Raw genomic sequence first — 18207 nt, 5'->3', positions numbered from 1 at the left:
CAGCAGTGAAACAACAAAATGCGTAGTTGAAACAAGCTATGCCCAAACGATTATGGTTCTGTTTGAGAAAACACACACAAAGCGAAGCGATTTGTTTAGCTGATAATGAAGTTTGCAATAGAAATATTGATCATGATTTTCCTACAGAAGTCAAGAAACTTGATAAGATGATACAGTGTCGCGGCCCGACAAGCTAAAGACACTAATGTATTCTCTTTGTTCCTCAAGTCACTAGCAACGTACAATGATAAAACATTTCTATGACCATAGAGTTCTTCAATTCAAACCTGAAACTTCAGGATGTTCAAATACCAATTCAGTGTGAGAACAGGAATCTCATATTATTTCAGTAATTTAGCTGCAACATTCTCCGCAATAGCCATACTGGAAGTTAGGCCTGGTGATTCAATCCCAAACAAGTTAACTAAACCAGATATACCATGAATGTCCTCTCCCTGTAAAATGTGTGTTTTAGAGACTGTCAAAGTTAGCAGATGGAACTAAAATTGAAATCTAACAAAAAAAGATGAAACATGAAAGGTAACCAAAATGTCACTGCATCAGGTGTTCCGAGAATTCTTGTCTGATAAGCATGGGAAGAAGACCCAATCAGGGTATTTTCAATAACTTGGTTATGCAGAAAAAACGCATGCCATTAAATTTGTAGGGATTCGTTAAAATTTCATCAGTTGGACCAGATGTGCTTAATTTTGTCAAATTTAAAGAACTATATGTGATCAAAGTAATATAATAGGGATGAAAACATATCTGCTCCTAAACTTCAGGGAGCATTTGGGTTAAAATCCCAGAATAAGTACGATATTACCTGAACTACAAAATCTGTAGGCCCCTCTTCTGGACCAGAAAGCTTTGGTCTGATGCCTACATAACCTGGCTCCAAAGATCCATCCTTCAGACCAGGGTAGTATTTTCTTATCTCTGGGTAGAATTGCTTTGCACGGTCTTCACGCACAGAATAATCAAACCTAGAATATCATAAGCATATATCATAAAGGAGAATTGTCTTCCAATGCAAGAAGACTAACCATTTCCAGCACTAAACAGATATTTTGACAGTTCTGCAATCCTATTTCCTTATTAAGCGTAAAGAACGTAACTGGTTGAAATACTCAAAAGGTGAAGTCTGAACTAAAATATTTACGTTATCTGTCCAAACATTCATCTTAGCTTCAGATAAAATTATCTGTCCGCGAATTCATCATTGCTGCGCATAGACAATTACAAGTTCTTGAAACGGTTAGCTTTTGACTTAATGTTGGTACCTTTTGTTTTCAAGACCTTGTTGCATCTCACAATACAAGGAGTCCGCAAAATTTTGAGCATCAGGCAGCACAAACAAAGATGAATTGTCAATTCTATAGCTTGAAGACCACCATCCAGAGAAAATAACAAAGACATAACAGAACTTCCTACAGTTAATTACAACTCTTGCCTCCTGAATCATGTCCGAATGCTTGCTGAATAAAGTTATCAAGGAACATTTTGAAGAAGCTTGAAAACTTCTAAAATGTTAAACGCCCAAGTCTCCTAACTGAAAAATACAATCTCTGAGACAAATCTTGATGCAATCTAAATAAATTTGAACTATCAGAGCTAAAACTAAAACTAGTTCAGCATTCAGGTTACTTCTGAGACTCGTGACTCGTCTGAACATGAACAATAAATTTGGGTATTCATGGGAAAATAGAGAACTTTTAAGGATCTAAACATAGAAAGGTGCAAAGTGTAACACCCCAAAAAAATTTACAATATTTGCATTCTTGATTGAGCATTTTTTTTATAACGAGGAAATATTTTACTTTGCACTTCCTAAATATAGAATGGTCAATATATGAAAATTTCTTACTTTAGGTTGTGTTAATATTGGCAATGAAGTTCCATGGTGTTGCTATATGTAACACTTAATATTATTTTGACGAGTTGTTAGTAAATATAGTATATAATTAAGTTTTGGGTTTCTAACCTTTTGTATTTATCTAAGAATATTTAGTAGTCGGGGAACCATTTTATTTCATATTTGTCCATAAACTCTCTATTCTTCTACTCTTCAGAAACAAAGAAGAATAACTATCTACCTCTCTCTTTCTATCTCTATCTTTCTATCTCTATCTCTTTCTCTCCTCCGTAGGAACAAGAAGCTGAAGTTTCATAAAAAAAAAACATGGATTTCTACTAAATCAACGCACAAAATTCCTTTTCGGTGAAGATCAAGTTGCTCATCTTGGTAAGTTTCTAAACTCGTTTTTATACTAGACACCTACTAGTATTTTCTACATATCTTTTTGTACAGAGCTCCGATTTAAGTGATCCAGAACTTTCTGGAAAGGTATTTCATAAATATATAATTTTTATGAAGGAACCAAAATCTAGTTTTGTTGGTATTTACCTGAAAAAGGATCAGAAAGTACAGGGCAGGTGCTGTCCAGATTTCCAGTTTTAGAAATACTCCATGTACTGATGTTAGTAATTTTAGCATAACTTTTTGTTCAAAATTGATATGGAGGTGATTCAAGATGTTCTGAAACGGTAAGACATAGATCTACAACTTTTGTGAAGACCAGAAAGTCTAGTTTGTCTGTGTAGATCTTCAAAACTGAGTCACAACTCGGAACAGTGATATTGTCCAGAATTTCTGTTTCAAACGTTTTTGGGTAATTTTCACCAATATCATGTTTGGTTGACTTGTTAAATCACTGAACTTATTTAGGTATTTGATTATGTATTTAAGGTATATAAACCCTTGAAAAAAATCAAAGGGGAAGTGTTTGAGGAAGTGGACAGATTTGGTTTGTTTACGGCGTAGACGATTCGAACGCCCCCAAGTTATGATTGAACTGTTTTGTGGTAAAACACCAAGGTTTGTGTATAAACTTGTACTCTTTTTGCTTGCTGGAAATATGTTGAAATAACCTGATATTTTATTTTTTTTGTCTTCGAATTATATTGTTATATTCGTATTATATCAAGTCTTGTAAGAAATTTGCTAAATCGCTCATTCGTACGGATTGTTTGATCATTTTGCATTCTTGTTGGGACTTTGTCCTTCTTGTGGCAGTGACTTGGTCACTCACTTGGCATGCCTCTTGATTTGGATTTTTTGTCATCTTGACTTTGGATTTGTAGTTCGTCTTGAATTATGGAACTTGTCCGTGTTAAGTACGAACTAGGAAGCCATTTTTAATATGGTTCTTGATTCTCTTGTCTATTGGGTTTTGACCCTACTTGATTTGGGGCTTCGGTCCATCTTGATATCTGATTATGCTTAGTGTGATGGCATGACGTACATATTGAGCGAAAAATGGATATTTGGTATACTCTCTTAAATTGATAGTATACACTTTCTAGACTCTTGAACATTGTTATTGATATTTGGAAACACTTCAAAGTTTGATTTTGATATGTTTGTTCACTTGTTTTAAATTATGTTAAATTGAGCTACCTATGACTGAAAAGGGGAAATTGGAGAATTTAATGACTCCAAGCCTAAAGTTTATACACCACTAAGCTTTATGCTTAGCGATAGTTGTTTTCTATCGTAGGAAATGTTCGGGATGAAATCTGAAGATGGCCAGGGTGAAGTAGTCTCTTTGGGAGAATTTATGGAGATCACATTTGCATATGCACCTTGGTTTGCATAGTTTTGGGACATGTACATGATATGCATGATATATAGGATATACAGGATATACAGGATATACAGGATATATACATATATATATGTCACACTTATGTTATTTGGAGGCTTGTTGGATTTTAAAGACCAAAATCTTGTAGCTTGAATTTGTAACCTATTTTATGTATTAGGGTATTTTAATAACTCAAATCTTGTAATATGCTAAATTTACACTTTGTTTTGTAAATATGTAGAAAAGGAGAAAACTAGTTTCCTTTGTTTTTTATATATACCTGATAGTTTGAAATTTATGTACAATATAAACTTGTAGTAATTTTGAATGATTGTATAAGTTTGTTAGGAAGTTGCTTTAATCCAGAAGGGTTATATCACCATATGTTAATATTTTGACATTGTATTTCATTTAAAATAAAATTATGGTGTATTTTCAAAAAAATATATATATATATATTGCACTTTGAACCTTTTCGCATAGGCCTACTTCCGCTACTAAAATTATTCTAAATATTTTTATTAATATCTCTTTTAATATTTTGTAAGTAGGAAATTAGATTTGTTTTCCTAAGAAGTACCCTCCCAAAGGGGTTGCTACAAGTTTTGGTATCAGAGCCACGGTTTATGATTCTAGGATTTGTTTTGTTGTGATAGTACCTAGTATTTGTTGTTATTTCCTTTCTTTAAAATGACTTGGAGTTTATAAATTTTTGCATACTTGTTTAATTTAATTTATTGTATTTTGTATGCATATGCATCATGTACATGTCCCTAATGCAGTGTGATCTTATCTTTTATAGGATTTTTAATATGGCCTCTTCTTCGAATAGAGCTGTTGAATCCGTTGATGAAAGTCAGGCCCAGTATAATGCCATGCCTCACCTTCAGGGAGGAAATGAGGAACCCTTGCCTGACCTAAATCATCCTCGTGTTAGTGGAAATGAAATGGGCAGTAATCCAAGAGCAATGAGTCATAATACTCCATTTATGACTCCCCCATTCCAGCAGATGGCTGAATTCTTTCGTCACTTAGCTGGGACAATGTCAGAACCTAGTGAAATGAATTTTGAGAAGATGAGAAAAATGGGCGGAGTTGAATTTGAAGGCACTACAGATCCCACGGTAGTTGAACAATGGCTCGAGCGCATGGAGAGGGTCTTTGAACAACTGGAGTGTACTAATGCTGCCAAATTTAAGTATGCTATCTCTCTTTTACAAAAAGATGCCTATGATTGGTGGGTAATTGTGCCAAATGCAAAAGCGAAACCTCCGGTGTTGACTTGGGATGACTTTGTGAAATCATTTCGTGCAAAATATGTTCCCCCTGTCTATTGTGATGCTAAAAAGAAAGAGTTTCTGAATTTAAGACAAGGGAGTATGTCTATTGCAGAGTATCAACAAAACTTTCTCAGGCTTTCTCGCTATGCTAAAGGTATTATTGATGGTGAAAGAGACAAGTGCAGAAGATTTGAAGAAGGTTTGAATGGTTACATTCGAAAATCAGTGGCAATCTTACAACTTGATGATTTTTCCAAGCTGATTTCAGCTGCACTTACTTGGGAAAGAATTGACAAGGAAGAAGCTAGTAGGAGAGAAAACAAGTTTAGGAAGGGTAATTCAGAATATGGCGGTCCATCCAAAAAGGGAAAGTTTGACTATTCCAAGACCGAGAGTACACATAAATCATTACATCATAAGCAGAATAAGTCAAATTTTTCTACTGCCAGTACTCCAAGTTATGGCCAAGGCAAAACTCATACACTTACTTGTGCACAGTGCGGGAAGAATCATTATGGTGCATGTAGACGAGCTTCTGGTGCTTGTTTTAATTGTGGAAGTATGGATCATAAAGTGAAGGATTGTCCTAATCCTAATCCTCTTTCTTATACCCATACAGAGGGATCAGTTCAAAAGCCTGTCACTACTCATTCTCAAGCTAATAGCAGTGCTAGACCTCGAAATATGCAAGCAGCGGGTTCGAGTGGAGCTAATCAGGCTGGTGGGTCAAGAGCTACTGCACGAGTTTATGCTATGAGACAGAAGAATGACTAGGATGGCCCAGACGTGGTTGCTGGTAAATTTCACTTATTTGGCATATCTATTGTTACACTATTTGATCCTGGATCTTCGCACTCTTATGTTTGCTCATCACTTGCATTTCCCGATACTGTTAAATCTGTGAGACTTGACTTTGATGTGCTGGTCACGAGTCCATTAGGTCATCAGGCCGTTGTTAACAGGATTTACCGAGATTGTCCATTCATGATTCAAAATCTGGTATTCCCTGTCGACTTGCTTGAAATGCCCTTCCGAGACTATGATGTTATTGTTGGCATGGATTGGCTCTATAGGCACCATGCATTGGTTGATTGTAGGTTGAAGCAAGTGACATTTAGAACTCCTGCACATTCACACATAGTAGTTCAAGGAAAAAGATCATTGACATTTAATATTATTTCTGCGGTCTTGGCAAGGAAGATGATTTGTCAAGGTTGTGATGCCTATCTTGCTCATATAGTCGATACACGATTGGGGAGTCCAAGTCTTAAGGACATACCAACTGTGTGCGACTTTCCTGATGTATTTCCTGATGATCTTCCTGGGTTGCCTCCAGAAAGGGAGATTGAATTTCCTATAGATCTTGTCCCTGGAACTACTCCTATTTCTATCGCTCCTTATAGAATGGCTCCAGCTGAATTAAAAGAGTTGAAGGCTCAATTGCAAGAACTTCTTGAGAAAGGTTTCATCCGTCCCAGTATTTCACCTTGGGGAGCTCCTGTTTTATTTGTGAAAAAGAAAGATGGCACTCTTAGGCTTTGTATTGATTACCGACAGCTGAACAAGGTAACAATCAAGAACAAATACCCACTGCCTAGAATCGATGACTTGTTTGACCAACTGAAGGGTGCCAGCTTATTCTCAAAAATTGACTTGAGGTCTGGATATTATCAGTTGCGTGTGAGGGAGCAAGATGTTCCTAAAACTGCTTTTAGGACCAGGTATGGCCATTATGAATTTTTGGTAATGCCATTTGGTTTGACAAATGCTCCTGCTGCATTTATGGATCTAATGAACCGTGTATTCAAGCCTTATCTCGATCAATTTGTGGTGGTGTTTATTGATGACATTTTAGTCTATTCCAAGAATAGAGAAGATCATGATAAGCATATCCGAATTGTCATGCAAATTCTGAAAGAGAGACAACTCTACGCGAAGATTTCCAAATGTGAATTCTGGCTGAATGAAGTGGCTTTTTTAGGGCACATTGTATCATCTGAAGGTGTGAAGGTTGATCCTAGTAAAATTCAAGCTATTGTTGATTGGAAACTCCCTAAAACTCCAACTGAGATAAGAAGTTTCTTGGGATTAGCAGGATACTACAGAAGGTTTGTGAAGGGCTTCTCTATTATAGCTTCTCCCTTGACCAAACTTTTGGGGAAAGACGCCAAATTTGTATGGGATAACAAGTGTCAAGAGAGCTAATACTTTCTTTGCCAGCTGAAGGAAAAGATTATGTGGTATACAGTGATGCATCTCATCGTGGCTTGGGTTGTGTTTTGATGCAAGAAGGGAACGTAATTGCTTATGCCTCTCGAAAGTTGAAATCACATGAGTTGAATTGTCCCACTCACGATCTTGAACTTGCTGCCATTGTTTTTGCCTTAAAAATTTGGAGGCATTACTTATACGGAGAGAAGTGTCACATATTTACTGATCACAAGAGTTTGAAGTACTTGGGTACACAAAAAGAGTTAAACTTGCGACAACGTAGATGGCTTGAACTCATCAAAGATTATGATTGCACGATTGATTATCATCCTGGTAAAGCCAATGTGGTTGCAGATGCGTTGAGTCGTAATTCCCTTGCAAGTTTAACTCTAAGTACATTGCCTTTGCTTCTTGAATTAAGAGCCATGAATGTTTGCCTTTCATTTAATTCTAATGGTTCTATCATTGCTAATTTGCAAGTCAAGCCAGTCTTACTTGAGCAAGTCCAAGAAGCACAAAAGTTAGATGAGAAGCTTGTGAAACGGGTTGAAGAAGTCCAAAATGGAAGAGAATCAAATTTTTCATTAAGGAAAGATGGTACCTTATTTTATAAAAATAGGTTGTGTGTTCCTAATGATGATGAATTGAGAAAGCAGATCTTAATCGAAGCACATAGTTCACCTTATGCAATGCATCCTGGAGGTACTAAAATGTATCGGACAATTAAGGAGCACTATTGGTGGAGTGGTATGAAGAAAGACATTGCAGAGTTCATTTCTAAATTCTTGGTATGTCAACAAATAAAAGCCGAACATCAAGTCCCAGCTGGTCTACTGCAACCTTTGTCAATACCTGAATGGAAATGGGAAAGAATAACGATGGACTTTGTTTCTGGACTTCCACGCACTCAAAGAAATCATGATGCAATTTGGGTCATTGTAGATAGACTAACTAAGAGTGCTCATTTCTTGGCAATCAGAATGGACTACTCACTTGAACGTTTAGCAGAATTGTACATTAATGAGATTGTGAAGCTGCATGGAATCCCTGTTTCTATTGTGTCTGATAGAGATCCGAGGTTTACATCTAGATTTTGGTCTAGCTTGCAAGAAGCTTTGGGTTCCAGGTTGAATTTTAGTACCGCTTTCCATCCACAAACGGACGGCCAGTCTGAAAGGGTAATACAAATCTTGGAGGATATGCTTCGAGCCTGCATTATCGAGTTTAAGGGTAGTTGGGACAAACACTTAGCCCTAATAGAATTTGCTTACAATAATAGCTACCAATCAAGTATAGGCATGCCTCCTTATGAAGCTTTATATGGGAGAAAATGTAGAACACCTCTTTGTTGGAATGAGGTTGGTGAAAGAAAATTTGTGGGTCCTGAGATTGTGCAACAAACTGAAGATAAGGTAAAAATCATCAAGGATCGTTTGAAAATTTCTTCAGACAGACAAAAGTCCTATGCTGATCTTAAAAGGCGTGAAATTGAGCATCAGGTGGGCGATAAGGTATTTTTAAAGGTTTATCCATGGAAGAAGATTATGAGATTTGGCCAAAAAGGTAAACTTAGTCCTCGATTCATTGGACCTTATGAAATACTTGAAAGAATTGGTCCGGTTGCATATAAGCTAGCTTTGCCACCTGAATTAGGTAAGATCCACAACGTCTTTTATGTTTCTATGCTTCGAAAATACCGCTCAGATCCATCTCATGTTCTTCCTATTGAGTCTATTGAGGTTAATCATGATTTGACATATGAAGAAGAACCAATCCAAATCTTAGCGCATGAGATAAAAGAGCTTAGAAATAAGAGAATCCCATTAGTGAAGGTTCTTTGGAGAAATCATTCAGGCGAAGAAGCTACCTGGGAGCGAGAAGAAGATATGCGAGTTTAATATCCACATTTGTTTCAGGACAAGTACAAGGTAAATTTCGAGACGAAATTTTTTTTAAGGGAGAGAGAGTTGTAACACCCCAAAAAATTTTACAATATTTGCATTCTTGATTGAGCATTATTTTTTATAACGAAGAAATATTTTACTTTGCACTTCGTAAATATAGAATGGTCAATATATGAAAATTTCTTACTTTAGGTTGTGTTAATATTGACAATGAAGTTCCATGGTGTTGCTATATGTAACACTTAATATTATTTTGACGAGTTGTTAGTAAATATAGTATATAATTAAGTTTTGGGTTTCCAACCTTTTGTATTTATCTAAGAATATTTAGTAGTCGGGAAACCATTTTATTTCATATCTGTCCATAAACTCCCTATTCTTCTACTCTTCAGAAACAAAGAAGAATAACTCTCTACCTCTCTCTCTTTCTATCTCTATCTCTCTATCTCTATCTCTATCTCTCTCTCCTCCGTAAGAACAAGAAGCTGAAGTTTCATCAAAAAAAAAAACATGGATTTCTAATAAATCAACGCACAAAATTCGTTTTTGGTGAAGATCAAGTTGCTCCTCTTGGTAAGTTTCTAAACTCGTTTTTATACTAGACACCTACTAGTATTTTCTACATATCTTTTTGTACAGAGCTCCGATTTAAGTGATCCAGGACTTTCTGGAAAGGTATTTCATAAATCTATAATTTTTATGAAGGAACCAAAATCTAGTTTTGTTGGTATTTACCTGAAAAAGGATCAGAAAGTACAGGGCAGGTGCTGTCCAGATTTCCAGTTTTAGAAATACTCCATGTACTGCTGTTAGTAATTTTAGCATAACTTTTTGTTCAAAATTGATATGGAGGTGATTCAAGATGTTCTGAAACGGTAAGACATAGGTCTACAACTTTTGTGAAGACCAGAAAGTCTAGTTTGTCCGTGTAGATCTTCAAAACTGAGTCACAACTCGGAACAGTGATACTGTCCAGAATTTCTGTTTCAAACGTTTTTGGGTAATTTTCACCAATATCATGTTTAGTTGACTTGTTAAATCACTGAACTTATTTAGATATTTGATTATGTATTTAAGGTATATAAACCCTTGAAAAAAATCAAAGGGGAAGTGTTTGAGGAAGTGGACAGATTTGGTTTGTTTACGGCGTAGACGATTCGAACGTCCCCAAGTTGTGATTGAACTGTTTTGTGGTAAAACACCAAGGTTTGTGTATAAACTTGTACTCTTTTTGCTTGCTGGAAATATGTTGAAATAACCTGATATTTTATTTTTCTTGTCTTCGAATTATATTGTTATATTCGTATTATATCAAGTCTTGTAAGAAATTTGCTAAATCGCCCATTCGTACGGATTGTTTGATCATTTTGCATTCTTGTTGGGACTTTGTCCTTCTTGTGGCAGTGACTTGGTCACTCACTTGGCATGCCTCTTGATTTGGATCTTTTGTCATCTTGACTTTGGATTTGTAATTCGTCTTGAATTATGGAACTTGTCCGTGTTAAGTACGAACTAGGAAGCCATTTTTAATATGGTTCTTGATTCTCTTGTCTATTGGGTTTTGACCCTACTTGATTTGGGGCTTCGGTCCATCTTGATATCTGATTATGCTTAGTGTGATGGCGTGACGTACATATTGGGCGAAAAATGGATATTTGGTATACTCTCTTAAATTGATAGTATACACTTTCTAGACTCTTGAACATTGTTATTGATATTTGGAAACACTTCAAAGTTTGACATTGATATATTTGTTCACTTGTTTTAAATTATGTTAAATTGAGCTAACTATGACTGAAAAGGGTAAATTGGAGAATTTAATGACTTCAAGCCTAAAGTTTATACACCACTAAGCTTTATGCTTAGCGATAGTTGTTTTCTATCGTAGGAAATGTTCGGGATGAAATCTGAAGATGGCCAGGGTGAAGTAGTCTCTTTGGGAGAATTTATGGAGATCACATTTGCATATGCACCTTGGTTTGCATAGTTTTGGGACATGTACATGATATGCATGATATATAGGATATACAGGATATACAGGATATACAGGATATATACATATATATATGTCACACTTATGTTATTTGGAGGCTTGTTGGATTTTAAAGACCAAAATCTTATAGCTTGAATTTGTAACCTATTTTATTGTATTAGGGTGTTTTAATAACTCAAGTCTTGTAATATGTTGAATTTACACTTTATTTTGTAAATATGTAGAAAAGGAGAAAAATAGTTTCCTTTGTTTTTATATATACCCGATAGTTTGAAATTTATGTACAATATAAACTTGTAGTGATTTTGAATGATTGTATAAGTCTGTTAGGAAGTTGCGTTAATCTGTTGATTAATCCAGAAGGGTTATATCACCATATGTTAATATTTTGATATTGTATTTCATTTAAAATAAAATTATGGTGTATTTTCAAAATATATATATATATTGCACTTTGAACCTTTTCGCATAGGCCTACTTCCGCTACTAAAATTATTCTAAATATTTTTATTAATATCTCTTTTAATATTTTGTAAGTAGGAAATTAGATTTGTTTTCCTAAGAAGTACCCCCCCAAAGGGGTTGCTACAAGTTTTGGTATCAGAGCCATAGTTTATGATTCTAGGATTTGTTTTGTTGTGATAGTACCTAGTATTTGTTGTTTCCTTTCTTTAAAATGACTTGGAGTTTATAAATTTTTGCATACTTGTTTAATTTAATTTATTGTATTTTGTATGCATATGCATCATGTACATGTCCCTAATGCAGTGTGATCTTATCTTTTATAGGATTTTTAATATGACCTCTTCTTCTAATAGAGCTGTTGAATCCGTTGATGAAAGTTAGGCCCAGTATAATGCCATGCCTCACCTTCAGGGAGGAAATGAGGAACTCTTGCCTGACCTAAATCATCCTCGTGTTAGTGGAAATGAAATGAGCAGTAATCCAAGAGCAATGAGTCATAATACTCCATTTATGACTCCCTCATTCCAGCATATGGCTGAATTCTTTCGTCACTTAGCTGGGACAATGTCAGAACCTAGTGAAATGAATTTTGAGAAGATGAGAAAAATGGGCGGAGTTGAATTTGAAGGCACTACAGATCCCACGGTAGTTGAACAATGGCTCGAGCGCATGGAGAGGGTCTTTGAACAACTGGAGTGTACTAATGCTTCCAAATTTAAGTATGCTATCTCTCTTTTACAAAAAGATGTCTATGATTGGTGGGTAAGTGTGCCAAATGCAAAAGCGAAACCTCCGGTGCTGACTTGGGATGACTTTGTGAAATCATTTCGTGCAAAATATGTTCCCCCTGTCTATTGTGATGCTAAAAAGAAAAGAGTTTCTGAATTTAAGACAAGGGAGTATGTCTATTGCAGAGCATCAACAAAACTTTCTCAGGCTTTCTCGCTATGCTAAAGGTATTATTGATGGTGAAAGAGACAAATGCAGAAGATTTGAAGAAGGTATTATCAAATACTTCACCCTGGCCATCTTCAGATTTCATCCCGAACATTTCCTACGATAGAAAACAACTATCGCTAAGCATAAAGCTTAGTGGTGTATAAACTTTAGGCTTGGAGTCATTAAATTCTCCAATTTCCCCTTTTCAGTCATAGTTAGCTCAATTTAACATAATTTAAAACAAGTGAACAAATATATCAATGTCAAACTTTGAAGCGTTTCCAAATATCAATAACAATGTTCAAGAGTCTAGAAAGTGTATACTATCAATTTAAGAGAGTATACCAAATATCCATTTTTCGCCCAATATGTACGTCACGCCATCACACTAAGCATAATCATATATCAAGATGGACCGAAGCCCCAAATCAAGTAGGGTCAAAACCCAATAGACAAGAGAATCAAGAACCATATTAAAAATGGCTTCCTAGTTCGTACTTAACACGGACAAGTTCCATAATTCAAGACGAACTACAAATCCAAAGTCAAGATGGCAAAAGATCCAAATCAAGAGGCATGCCAAGTGAGTGACCAAGTCACTGCCACAAGAAGGACAAAGTCCCAACAAGAATGCAAAATGATCAAACAATCCGTACGAATGGGCGATTTAGCAAATTTCTTACAAGACTTGATATAATACGAATATAACAATATAATTCGAAGACAAGAAAAATAAAATATCAGGTTATTTCAACATATTTCCAGCAAGCAAAAAGAGTACAAGTTTATACACAAACCTTGGTGTTTTACCACAAAACAGTTCAATCACAACTTGGGGACGTTCGAATCGTCTACGCCGTAAACAAACCAAATCTGTCCACTTCCTCAAACACTTCCCCTTTGATGTTTTTCAAGGGTTTATATACCTTAAATACATAATCAAATATCTAAATAAGTTCAGTGATTTAACAAGTCAACTAAACATGATATTGGTGAAAATTACCCAAAAACGTTTGAAACAGAAATTCTGGACAGTATCACTGTTCCGAGTTGTGACTCAGTTTTGAAGATCTACACGGACAAACTAGACTTTCTGGTCTTCACAAAAGTTGTAGACCTATGTCTTACCGTTTCAGAACATCTTGAATCACCTCCATATCAATTTTGAACAAAAAGTTATGCTAAAATTACTAACAGCAGTACATGGAGTATTTCTAAAACTGGAAATCTGGACAGCACCTGCCCTGTACTTTCTGATCCTTTTTCAGGTAAATACCAACAAAACTAGATTTTGGTTCCTTCATAAAAATTATAGATTTATGAAATACCTTTCCAGAAAGTCCTGGATCACTTAAATCGGAGCTCTGTACAAAAAGATATGTAAAAAATACTAGTAGTTGTCTAGTATAAAAACGAGTTTAGAAACTTACCAAGAGGAGCAACTTGATCTTCACCAAAAACGAATTTTGTGAGTTGATTTAGTAGAAATCCATGGTTTTTTTTTTTTTTGATGAAACTTCAGCTTCTTGTTCCTACGGAGGAGAGAGAGATAGAGATAGAGAGATAGAGATAGAAAGATAGAGATAGAAAGAGAGAGAGGTAGATAGTTATTCTTCTTTGTTTCTGAAGAGTAGAAGAATAGGGAGTTTATGGACAGATATGAAATAAAATGGTTCCCCGATTACTAAATATTCTTAGATAAATACAAAAGGTTGGAAACCCAAAACTTAATTATATACTATATTTACTAACAACTCGTCAAAATAATATTAAGTGTTACATATAGCAACACCATGGAACTTCATTGCCAATATTAACACAACCTAAAGTAAGAAATTTTCATATATTGACCATTCTATATTTAGGAAGTGCAAAGTAAAATATTTCCTCGTTATAACAACTGATAATAGAATAAGCTAGTTTAGAAACCATCATAGTCAAATTTATCCACATAAAACTGTCTTAAAAACTTATATGAGTTATTATTATGTGGGTTCAATGAGGACTTACATGTTGAGGAAGCTCGGAATATCATCAATTCCTCCTATCCATTCAACATCAGGACCAAATTTCACTTGGCCATTCAAATCCAAGGTCACATGCACTCCAAGGCCACCAACCTCAGGTATAGGATAAATCAAGTGCTTGAAAGGGGATTTGGTGTTTGACAAGGTGAAGTAGCAACCACGAGCATAGTGAGAAGCAGGAATAATACTGTCAGGTAGGCCCTTCATTCGTTTTGCAATAGCTGGAGCGCTTAAGCCTGCAGAATTCACTACAAGCTTGGGAATAAGAACTAGTTCAGAGTCCAATTCGGACCTCCCATTCCAGTTTGCAATAGCATTGCTCCCCGAAACATGAATTTGAATTTGATTTCCTTCAATATGACCACCAATAACCGCAGTATTGTAGGAGAAAGTCGTGCCGTGACTTTCAGCTTCGCCCTAAACCCACGGTATGGTCATAGTCCTGTCAATGTCATATCAATGATTCTAAAAGGTAAACAAATAATGTAAATCGATCTCTTCTAAGTAAGGAGAAAACTTCTCTTCCTAAGTTCTAAAGGATTAGCTCTTCGAATGTTGATTAGCTAGCAGACAATATGACAACATAATTGGAGACTGAATGGCGAGAAGCAATACCACCAATGATAGCATCAATGAATGGCTATCAACTATTCCTGAGGAAGGTGACCATAAGGCTTTAAGACACTGCAATTCAGGCTCCAGTGTCATAGCTTCATAACCCTCCATCATCCTCAGACCCTCAACCCCGTTCTGAATTCCTCGAGTCATGAGAGCACTCAACTTTGGAATCTCTGATAAACCATTAGCAACTATAAGCTTGCCTATCTGCTTGTATGGAACTTCATGATCTTTGCAATACTTGTTGAGCAATTCTTTCCCTCTAACACAGAAAAATGCCTGAGATGCAGTTTGAAAGTTAAAGCTCATGCGTGGGAGCTCCACACAGTAGAGCTGCATATGATAGTGTTATGAAATTTACAGAACTATTACATTCCACATTCCAATAATGGCGCTCACTCCATTACAGCTTTCAAGACAAGAGATCAGCACGAGTAAGATAATAGTTTGCATTGAACTGAGAAAAGATAAGAATGACTATTGTCAAGCCAACTAGCACTAATTTGCATAGTATTGTGCATCTAATATCCATACAGCATATGTGCAAATATGAGTATTGTACATCGAGTATTCAAAATAATTTTCAGGGTTAGCTCTAAATATAGCACTCGATTTGCAGTCATGATAATCAACTATAAGATCAAGCTTGAACTCAAATTGAAATTCAGACACCAGATAGATTAACTATAATCACGTTAAGAGAACTAGTTTCTCCATGCTGCATCCAATTGTATTCCCAGTTGTAGATGTAAAAGAGGAGGAGCAATGCATAACCAGTTAGTTGGACACTCAACTTTTACCACCAAAGCTTAACAGATGCCACTAACTTATCCTCTTCCAAATAAATAGGAACACTCATTTGACTGATTAGCTTTATCAAAATTCAACTTCTCTTCATGCTTAATGAATGATGTTTAGAAACAAGATTGCAGCAGAAGAGAAGAGACATAAATGATTAGCAGAATCAAATCCAAACTTCCAGTCCATGCTTAATTGGGAATGTTTAGAAACAAGATTACATAACAAGAATACGAGAAACTGGATCAATTAGCAGTATCAAAATTCGAACTCTCAGCTTAACTGGCAATGTGTAGAGAAAAGATTAAAGTAAAAAAAAAAAAAAAAAAAAAAAAAAGCCAATTCACTAGCAGTATCAAAATTCAACCTTCTAGTTCATGCTTAATGGTGGATAGTTCTAGAAAAAAGACGATAAACTCACTGATTAGCAGTATCAAAATTCAAACTACTAGTTCATGCTTAATAGGGGAATGCTCAAAACAATGTTACAGTAGAAAAGAAGACAACAAAGTGGACTGATTAGCAGTATCAAAATTCAAACTTCAAATTCATGCTTAATTGGGAGTATTTAAAAAGAAGATTACAGTATAAGAAAAACAAAAAACTCGATTGATCGACTTTATCATTCAAATCTTTAAGTTAATGCTTAATGGGGTATGCATAGAGAAAAAAAATTCGCGTTAAAAAATTAATGGGGAGAAGAACCTTGAGAGAATTAGGAGGGTAATAAATGCCAGCATGAATAACTTCACTATTGCGAGAACTAGTACCAGTCCCAAAAGTTGGGGCAGAATCAACCACCAAAACTTCTCTACCATGCTTTACGCTAAGTTCTTTAGCCACTGCTATGCCCACTACACCAGCCCCTATTACCAAACAATCCACCTTCTCCTTTGGAATTGATGATGAGGATAATGGGGTTCTGCTGATATTCTTGAGTTTATGAGATACTGCTTTTGCGATTGAGTTTGTGGGTTTCATCGTCCCCAACATTGACTTCTATATGGCGCTGCGCGGGGGATCTGAGATGATAAATTTTTCCGTTCTCTTTTCTTGTGAAAAAAGTGTATTTTAGGCCCGTATGTTTTTGTTTAAATGAAGCTATCTCAATATATTTCAACTCCACAAAATATTAGAGAAAATTTTGATTTTAGATAGTATTGTAAAAATTGTTTGTTTGATAAATATAATATGTGTCAAAATTCAACCAAATATTTAAGGTGCTATTTGTTTAAAAGAAATGGAAAAGCAATTTTGATTTGCTTAGTGTATTTGAGATATTTAAGTAGCATGTTTTGCAAACTCACCGTAGACATATAAAATTTATTGGTCTAATCCCTACAAAATCTAAATTAAATTCAATTGGGTTAAATAATTAATTTGGGCTTTACAAATTAAATTAGTCCATTTTATTATTTTCGAGCACAAGGTTCTCTTCATCTTAAGGCCTAAACTCGTACCATGTGTTAAGTGACATGGCATGTCCAGTCAAATCCAAAGCTAGCAAGGTGATGCCACGTGTTAAATGATGCGGCAGTCCAAATCAAAAAGTAAGAACCAACCACAGGTTGCCAAATGACATAGGCCAATCAGAATCAAGCAAGAGAATTCATATGTAGCTGGACTGTCCACCCCCTACAACTATAAATAGAGGAGTTATATAACTCTCAAGGGACATTCAGAGTTGGAGAAAAATACTCTGCAATTGGTGAAGTCATCCACAAATAGAGAGATCAATCATCAAGTGCTTAGTTCTTCAACAAAGGAGTGACCAATGGAGGTCTTCCCGGAGATCAACCCGTAACAACAAAGTGTCGCTCGACGTTCTTGGCGATTAAATACATCACAAGGAGGTCTGCATCATCCTACATTCGAGAAAGACGTTTCTAAAGCCCTCGAATCACGGAGAATTTTAGAGAGGAGAATCAAGAGATACATAGAATTATACTCACAAATATTTATCAATAAAATCACTTTTTCTTTATATTATTTTTGTTGCAGTTTATTTTTCGTACTACGAAAATTTATTGTGAACAAATTTTGGCATGCCCAGTGGGACCAATTCTGCCCTTCATCTCTCTTTCTTGCAAGTTGAATACTACAAACTTCAGATCTACTGCTACAATGGCCTTCTGCAAGTGTGATATTTCATGCAAAGATGCTACTGTTGCCATATCCGCTGAGCTCAGTCATGTTGGCCCAATCACTCGAAGCAAGTTCAAGGGTAGTGGCTTGGATGGATCCGAATACTTCCCATCCTTGGAGATGGCAAAGAAGAGCAGATCTCATATGACGTTCGCAATAGCAATCTCTGGGGGCAACACC

At 35.7% G+C, this 18207-nt stretch overlaps 1 protein-coding gene across 1 annotated transcript; it reads right to left on the bottom strand.

Annotated features, from left to right (window-relative positions):
* Positions 1-90: 90 nt before the first annotated feature.
* LOC107819020 (L-2-hydroxyglutarate dehydrogenase, mitochondrial-like) lies at positions 91-16956 on the bottom strand. The gene is made up of 5 exons (XM_075256714.1): positions 16588-16956; positions 15082-15363; positions 14450-14883; positions 827-986; positions 91-455 (listed from the first exon to the last, which is right to left on the bottom strand). Exons 1-5 carry the CDS (start codon positions 16873-16875, stop codon positions 342-344), a joined length of 1278 nt encoding a protein of 425 aa, XP_075112815.1. The 5' UTR covers positions 16876-16956; the 3' UTR covers positions 91-341.
* Positions 16957-18207: the final 1251 nt, after the last annotated feature.

This window comes from Nicotiana tabacum, chromosome 6 (genome assembly GCF_000715075.1).
Source record: "Nicotiana tabacum cultivar K326 chromosome 6, ASM71507v2, whole genome shotgun sequence".
Classification (NCBI taxonomy): Eukaryota; Viridiplantae; Streptophyta; class Magnoliopsida; order Solanales; family Solanaceae; genus Nicotiana; species Nicotiana tabacum.
This window is presented reverse-complemented; position numbering and strand designations above follow the sequence as displayed.

Bases quoted from the DNA above. Each gene is read 5' to 3' on its own strand.
- LOC107819020 (XM_075256714.1), bottom strand. From the start codon at position 16,875: ATGTTGGGGACGATGAAACCCACAAACTCAATCGCAAAAGCAGTATCT. The intron at 14,884-15,081 runs GTATTGCTTCTC...CCGTGGGTTTAG, and splicing joins CATTGATGCTATCATTGGTG to GGCGAAGCTGAAAGTCACGG. The intron at 987-14,449 runs GTAAGTCCTCAT...ATGATATTCTAG, and splicing joins ATTCCGAGCTTCCTCAACAT to GTTTGATTATTCTGTGCGTG.